Genomic DNA, 8,817 nt, shown 5'->3' on the forward strand with positions numbered 1-8,817 from the left:
TATTATGTCCCTTTAAAAACTAGTGGCTGGACATCAAAGAAGGGTGCAGCCACGCAGGGCAAAGCAGGCTGCACTTTGGGTCAGGCAGAAATTGGCTTCAAAACATTTGAAAATGTTCAAATTAACATGTTGTTAGTGAAGGATCTGGGTGGAGGGAGAGCAAAGCATGACTGAAGAGTCTGCACCTGTGTTGTGAGCCTAAATTGTGGGTCACTTTGAGAAGAGCAGGGAGCAGACATACAGCTGAGCCTCAGACCTAATGGGAAGAGATTTTTCTAGAGACCTTGAAGGAACAATAACTCAGGAGACACTGAAAAGTTGCTGGACTGGGACCAAACCTGAAGTTAAGACCCTGCCTGTGAGTACCAGTCTGAAGAGTAGGTAGGCAGGAGATGTAGATAAAAGCTTTTGTTTCTGTGGTATTACAGTTTTTGCTGGTTTAAGAAGTTCACTTTGCTTGTTTGTGATCTGGTGAGACCCAGTTTAGGACTTCTTGGTATCACAGACAATGCAGAAGTGGGAGGAGTGGCTGGTACAGCAGATGGCTGTGCTGCCATTGAGAGGGACCTGGGCAGGTTGGAGAACTGGGCAGGGAGAAATCTCATGAACTTCAAAAAGGGGAAATGCAGCGTTCTGCGTCTGGGGAGGAATGGACCTGGACCATCTGCTGGTCTGTTTAAAAACTTTGTGAGATTATTTTAGTAATTTTTCTCTAATCTCATATGATCTGACATAACTACCATTGCATGTAGTGTAGGTGACCCAACAGAAACACAGTGTATTCAAACCTGCTCCAGATATGTGCTGTAGTGTTTTCCAGTAACGCACAGGTCTAGTATTTGTGAACATGGATCAATGGCTGGAGTTTTCAGAATAGCATTCATTAAGCTAAGTTGGTCAACTGCCTTAAATATTCATTACTTGACCAGTGCATACGTTTGCACCACGTACGCAAGGAAAGCTACACATAATTTTATGACTTTTCTAACTGGACTGCATAATTTCTGTGTCATTTAAACCTTTTAAGTGTCTCATATGGAGTAATTGTCTTAATGCTATCCCATTCATTTTGGATATGACACTTATTGGTATGTGCACAGATGCGTCTTTGTCTTAGTGATAATTTAAAGACCTGCTGATCATCTTCAACACTTTTTTTTCCCCAACTAGAAGTTGGATGTAAAGATACTTAGATAGAGCCTTATGATCCCTAAATAAAGATAATTCATGGCCAATGCAAATGCATTCAACTGTTCCCTTCAATTCAGATTCCCTTCCTGTAAATTTACCTGTATATTTAGAAACGTAACCAGATTTTGCCTGCATCTTTGTAAAATAATTAAAAAGTTGATTTAGTGAAGATCTGTAAGGAGGAATAGAAAGAAGTTAGCTGGGGAATTAATAGCATAGAAACAGGATGTGTCAGGAACATATGGAGTATTGTTTATATCAGAAGAAAGGAAGGAATGAATTTAAGTTATACATTTTTAAATGTTATCTCCATTGACTGCCAAGGATAGTGTTATTAAAAGCACTCATTTAAAATTTATTTGTTTCTTTAATGTTTTTTAGATTTCTGAGACTTCTTAAATTATTTCTGAAAGTAGGACCCTAGCCTTTTTGAAAATGCCACCTTTGTTTTTTATGGGGTACTGAATCTTCATCACACCTAGGAAGAAATGTGTAGACTGTGACACCGCATACAGACCTCAGTTGGGAATTGGCCTATTCATGCCAGTTGATGTATCAATACAGAAAGGAAACAGGTTTTCCTTCAAAAAAGCAGCTGATCTGGAAGAAAATGTATGCATTTGTTTTCTGTTATCAGGTTTCCAGAAACTTTTGTTTTTATGATATCTGTGTTGTCCACATTGTTGTGGAAACTTTTGTGGCCTGATTTTTGAGCAGTAAGAAATAGAAAATGTCCAAAGTATTCGTTTTGGCTATTTCATTTAATTACATGTTGCATGCCTGAATTCTCCATGTGGTCTGGAAAAACTACTAGCTATTACTTCCTCTTCTAAACTAGTTGTGGAGAGTAACTCTTAAATAGCATCCACTTTAATGCTAGTAGTACTGATGTCTGAATAGTGAATGAAATTGATAAATTGGTGTTCCTTTGGAAAAATATTTGAATAATCTTGAAACACCAAAAGAGTAATTGGTAAGTAATCTGAGTTTTCACATGTGCAAAATGCATCTTGCATAATTTTATCTCAAAGCTACAGTACATACAGTTATGACCTTGATGAACAAACTTTTTTTCTTTAATTAGTTACAGAGGTTACGACTGTCGAAGCAATTTATTTTACACTCAGACGGGTGAAATTGTATACCATGTTGCAGCAGTGGGAGTGGTGTACAATCGACAGCAGAACACACAGCGCTTTTATCTAGGTCATGATGATGACATTCTTTGCCTTGCTATTCATCCCTTAAAAGACTATGTGGCAACAGGCCAGGTAGGATGCGTGCTTATCTGCAATAAGAATCTGAAGTTGTTACTACTGAATTTAGAAAAGCCTATTTTGGAGTAAGGAAGTCCCGTCTACATTTATTCAGGTGAAGGACTGCCTTTCTATTGCAGATGAAATCATGTTAAAAAACTTCAGCATAAGGTTTTTTTCCCAGTTCTTTATATTAATTCTGATAAGAGTCTTTAGTCGATAGCTTTTTTGAACCTCTTTGTTATTCAGGAATAGATTTATATGTTTCATTCAGCATTATGTTGATTCTTCATGATTACAAGTGGAGGAAATGTGCAATTAAAATATATTTTTTTTAGTATCTTACTTTTGAAGTTAGCTATCTTAGTATGACATTCGTGTATTATTACATAACATGAAGTTAGCAGTTGTTACATTCTGGCATTACAGTTTCATGCATTACGTTTTTGGTTATCACCTATAACCAAACTATTTAGTGTTTGTACATGCAACACAGGTATGGATGTTGCTAAAGTATTTATAACAGCTCATTTTATCTTTCACCAAACAGTAATTTTAGGTCATTTTTTTTTCACTCATGTTTCCTGACAAACGTCTCTTCCCATAAATGTTTATGCACCAGGACTTGAAGATTTGATTTGATGTTTCAGGAGTTTTTAATTATTATCATTATCGTTCTCGTTGTTACTATTATTATCATCATTATTATGTAAATTGGAGAACATGTAAACTGAAATTTTTAATAGAAATAAACTTTTGCTTATAATGCCCTTAATTTGTGTAAAAATGTTTGAGATTAACAAAAATTTGCAGGTCAGTTTGGAGATTAAAGGCTTAAATGTGAGAATTGATTCTCTTTAATTTTGCAGTAGTAAAGACTGTGAATAAAAATGTGCCTGGATTTACTGTGTTTTAAAATACCTTATGCTGTCAACAGAAAGATACACTCCGTTATATACTGTTTTATATATATGCATTATGTACTGTTGTATACTACATTACCTGCAGAAATTAGGTAATGCAGTAATCAAATTCCCCATGCAACACTGGTTCAGATTTTCATGACAGTTTATGTTACGAAAGGCTTTGCAAACATCACGTATTAATTTTGTGGCAAAACCAGAAATAGATGCTAGTTTTCTTGAGTCCTACCCCCGGTCTTAAACACAGGAGAGTGTTCTTCTGGTTTTGCAGCCCTTTCTTGTGTACTGAGATGCAAAACCTTTGGAAAAGCAAATAACCTTGTAAATATTGATTAATAACGCTTGTACACAGTTGAAAAGAATAAGCTATATTCCATTTCTTACCAAGTTCTACTTACCTGCATTAGTGCCATTCTAGTGGAGGTTACTCCACTGCATTAGAATCTGACTTGTAGGCACTTGTAATGATACTGGAAAGCAAGAGAAATCACCTTGATTTCTTAAACATGAAGTAGCTTACATATGAGCAACAAAAATAACCTTTTCTTTTTATATGGGGAATGATTGATAGAGGATTGATGGAATAAATATGCCACAGTGCAATCAGTGAAGGGTTTTCCCCTCCCACGTACATCCACACAAGAGGACTGTATTGTAAGGCTAGTTAATTGAGATTAATGTGCCTAAGTTCTTTGGAGGGAAGAAAGAGTGAGCTGGGGAGTGATATTTGTAAAGCAGGAGAAGGAATAATTGCTAGCCAGACAGAAGTAATACTAGGAAAATTTTATCACTGTAAATTTTTTCAAATATTTTTTAAATTATTTGTCAATATTATACTTTTAAACAACTGTGTGAAGTAACTGAGAAATTTTTAAAATGGTTATAAATATGTATACTTTCAGGTTGGTCGAGATTCCTCAGTACACATTTGGGATACAGAAACAATAAAACCACTCTCGGTATTAAAGGGCTATCACCAGTACGGTGTTTGTGCTGTTGATTTTTCAGGTAATAAGTATTTATTTATTTATTTATATACAGTATTCCTTTTCTGTATGAAAATACAAGCTAATGAGTTCTAATGAGCAATTAGAAATTCCTTTACACTGATGATTTTCTATTAAAAATAATCACCAGTGATCAATGTGAAATCAGAGAGGCTGTCTTAAAGTGATCATTCATTAAAAAGAGCTCCTGTGGAGTCTTGCACATCAGGAAATGCAAAAACAGGTTTTGTGCTGTTTTAATAGCTGAGTTGATCGCTTTGGAATTTCTTTTGGTTGTATGAGGCAGGTGCACAGATCTTGAGTATTGTGTCTGCATTACAACTGTGTAAGCAAATTTTTGAGCAAATTGCACTTTTTTTTTTTTTTTTTTTTAAATCCTGAAAACCAATTGGGTAGCACACTGATAAATTTAGAAAGTCTCATATGGAGTTATGGGCAGAAACCCAGCCTCTCTCTCCACTTTATACTGGCATAAGAGACCATCAGTTAAATCTTTTGAGATTTTTGCACCCCATTGAATCCCTGTACCAATGTTAATTTTCCTCCTTTTCCACTGACTTCTAATCATTCTTTAATGATTTGGGTTCTCTAACCTCACAGCGAAGATGTGTGATCACAAAGATGAGTACTTTGGGGTCTTTGATGCTTCTTAGCTTTCTTTGGTTCTCCTTTTTCAAGATGTGAAACTTATTTCCCAAATTCTGGCATGGATGCATAGCAATTAGAAAGAAGGATACATGTCAGACAGTTGTTGATCACGAGTGAGCACAAATAACTTCTTTTGTGGAAGTCAATGTGGGATATGTGTAAGAGCTTCTCAAAGACTTCACACTGTTACTGAGTTTAAGGATGTTTCATAAACTTCCTGGCATTGCTTCAGTGCTTTCCTGTTTAGAAATGAACAGGGATTTTCAGAGTCAACAGAAAATTCTCACAGTACAACCTGTGATGAAGGTTTTTGTGCAACTATGTCAGCAACTAGCTGAACAAAGGATGTGATACAAACACAGAGAATCTACGTGCAATTTTTAGACAGGGTAAAGTCCTTAAAGTCCGAAACTCCATCTAACTGACCACTCAAGTTTAAAAGCAAGCAGACAACAGATGTGCCTCTAAGCACACATCATATGATTATTTACCTGTTTTTACATTCTTATAATATCTGTGAAGTTATAACATTCTTTAATATGGTTTCTTATTATTGCAACATAATGTTATCTATCTACTCTCTTAATCATAAACTTATTTTTCTAGCGGATGGGAAACGGTTGGCTTCTGTTGGAATAGATGACAATCACACTGTTGTACTCTGGGATTGGAAGAAAGGAGAAAAGCTTTCAGGAGTAAGGTAGGAATTTAACTTTGTTTTATGATTTGTACCTAGGTTTACTCTCAAATGACAGTAAGCGAATTATATTCATTAAAGAATTATTGTTCCCTAATAAATTAGCAGTTTCTATCACTTAAGTGACACAGGTGATAACATTTAGCACAGCCTTAAAACATTCTTTGGAAGAAAAAAATGAAGCCCTGAGAGTCAACAAGAATTATTACAGTGACAGCTCAACTGGTGAAGAAAGAAGACATGGAAGACAAAGTTTGTTTACCATTATTTGATGTGTTCTGAAAGAATTTCTTTAAAACTCACTCCATGCACTTCTGTTGGCCCTTGCAGAGATGGTGATGTATGCTCTGCTTTTCAGATCTTTTTCATCAGAGGTCATCTATTTCTTGGGATGGTAGTTTGCAGTTGTTTTGCTCAGTTCTCTTTTCTCCAAGGTTCTTTCCTTTTCCTTTCTGAGTCCTGAGCACCCTGATCAAACTTTGAGGGTAGCTCTGCTTTGAACAGGAAGTTGGACTAAATAACCTCCAAAGGTTAAATACTTTGGAAATTTCTTTGACTCTGCACGTATTATTTCATATATATTAGAGTTTTAATCTACAAGATAGAATCTTATTTCTAATGTTGAATAATGTTTTTGAAACCTTTGACTTTGTTGTTTCTAAGGATCTATTGCTTTAAGGAGACCAGTAATGTGAGTGGGTTTTCCCCCACTGTCTGGATTCAGTATGTATACTCTAAATATTTTTCTAGGTAGGTTTGAAAGGGATTTATTATTCTCTGCATACGCAATTTAAAAGTGTCAACTTCCTTTTTATCCAGCAAGTTCATTATTGCACTTCAATGACATTCACTCTAACTTTCTTTTTAAATACGCTTTGAGTTTCTTATCCAATGAGGAATGAAAATCCTGAATAGATGATGGAAATAAAGAAGAGTACTCCATTCCCAGTACTCCATTATTTGTCAGAAGCCCAGTTAGCTTCGCTTCTCTGTAGGTAGTGGTTTGGGCCATTCGTTTATCTGCCTTTCGCGTGATTTTTTTTCTTTTTTTTTTTTTTTTTAAATCCCCCTATTTTCTGAATGGACCAATCTCACTTAATTTTTTTTTTAATCAAACTTTAACCAGTTTATACTGGATTTAGTTTCTGGAGTGTTTTTCCTCCTACCTACTCAGAGGAATTGAATACAATTTTTGAGAGTAGCATGTATACTTTGCAGATTACAGTGGGAGTTTGGAAAGAAACTGGTTCATTTAGTGGTCTGAAAATGACAGGCAGTAAAAGATCATTGCCACTCTTGAACAGGGAGCAAAAATTAGAGATCAGAGGCTTTACTGCATTATAAAGAAAAAAACCTGCTAGTCAGCATTTCCTTCCTTGCATAGATAGCAAACATAGTTGAAAGGGTTTTTTCAGACTATAGGACTGAAGCAACGCATTGGTTTTAGAGAAGCATAGTAAGAAATCTGAAACACACAACAAGTTTTAATGTTTATAGAAACAACTGAAATTTCTGTTTACAATTAATATAGCAGCATATGTTTTATTCTAACAAGAAAAATCAGTTAAAAGGTAGATGAGAATGGCAGTTTATTTTCAAAATTATAGACTTTTAAATAAGATAGACAACTTTATGCCTTTAAGTTTCATTATGAGTTGTCAGAGGTGGTCTAATTGCTATATACCTAAACTTAATGCAAATACATATTATTTTGCAAAGAACATGCCACCTAGTAGATTTCTGAAATAACATAATCACTCACCGGCTTTGGAAACTGAAGGGTAATGAAAATACAACAGGGCTCAGTATGTTAGTTCTTTGGCTTTCTTCCTCGTCATAATAAATGACTGTTAATGATTTAGAAGTAAGTGTTAGGAAGATAGAGGCGGTATACATCAGGGGGAAAAAAAACCCCAAACAAAACAAAAAAACCAAAACGTATTTAAAAATATGATACTTATATTTTCATTTAAAATATTTTGCTTTGCGTTTCAGGGGAAGCAAAGATAAGATTTTTGTTGTTAAGATTAATCCTTATATGCCTGATAAATTGATTACAGTTGGAATTAAACACATGAAATTCTGGCGTAGAGCAGGTAAGGAAACTTCAGAATTACAGCATTTTCTGTTACTTACAGTATAAATATGGCGTCTCTTACAGTACGTTTCATGCATTAAAGCAAATGTTTTCTCTGTATATCTCTCTAACTTAGCTTTGCCCTAGTAGGAATAACGTTAATTGGCATTGTGGCAGTAGTGGGAATTCTATTTAAGATCAAGTTATCATGGAGCTAGAGCTACACAAGTAGAAAGGACTTTGGATTTCCTACTGTCGATTTTTATATCTAATAATAATATAGCACATCTGAAAATGTTACAGAGCTGCTCTAAAATCATAAAACAGTTTTTGGAAGAAGGACCTTCAGAACATGTATGTTATAAAGAGGCACAAGTATAAATAAGATTAGGGTTATAAAGGTCCACATAGAAAAAATTCAGACAAAGTACTTGAAGAGGATACATGTGCCAGCTGAGACCTGTTTGTTTAGGTACCTTCGTTGAACTTGACAATTGAAAACCGAGATAAAGCAGTTTGCTTTATCTGCTTGAAAAATTTTTGAAGAGTGAAAAATCCCTTCCCTGATATTGATGTGAACTTCATTGTTTCAGACTTCAAAACGTATATAAAGATGTATGTGCTATAGAAGACTAGCTTATCTGCTAAGAATATTCTAATTATTCATGCAGAATTTATGCACATCAACTCAGATGAGTCCCTGATAAAGATGAATTGTGAAGAGAAAAGTCTGTGATGAAAAAAATGACACTAGTTTTCTCAGTTCTGGTTCCAACAGAAATTAATCAAGATTGTCTGAGAGCAAGCTGTTGGAGTCTATATAAATTATTAATTTTAACAATTGTGCTTGCTATCTATCGGAAGAACAAAGTGTGTCAGAATATTTATTGAATTAATTACTGTAAGTTCTTTAGAAAGAAATCTTAATTATGATAAAAGCCTGGAGGTGATGATTTTGAATAAAGAAATGAAATTGTTTAAAATGCCTTTTTTCTCTCTGGTGTTGCTCAGTCAGCAG

General features: G+C 34.9%; 1 protein-coding gene across 1 annotated transcript in view; it reads left to right on the top strand.

The window, feature by feature from the left end:
- The window catches only part of EML5 (echinoderm microtubule associated protein like 5), a gene marked incomplete at its 5' end in the record, with an annotated part of 89,470 nt that overhangs the window by 36,440 nt on the left and 44,213 nt on the right, over window positions 1-8,817 (top strand). The window contains 4 exons of the mRNA XM_010288997.1: window positions 2,276-2,462; window positions 4,273-4,378; window positions 5,632-5,725; window positions 7,718-7,818. Coding sequence (XP_010287299.1) covers window positions 2,276-2,462; window positions 4,273-4,378; window positions 5,632-5,725; window positions 7,718-7,818 — 488 coding nt within the window. The remainder of the gene's footprint in view (window positions 1-2,275; window positions 2,463-4,272; window positions 4,379-5,631; window positions 5,726-7,717; window positions 7,819-8,817) is intronic.

This window comes from Phaethon lepturus, unplaced genomic scaffold, assembly GCF_000687285.1.
Source record: "Phaethon lepturus isolate BGI_N335 unplaced genomic scaffold, ASM68728v1 scaffold8686, whole genome shotgun sequence".
In the NCBI taxonomy this organism is placed as follows: Eukaryota; Metazoa; Chordata; class Aves; order Phaethontiformes; family Phaethontidae; genus Phaethon; species Phaethon lepturus.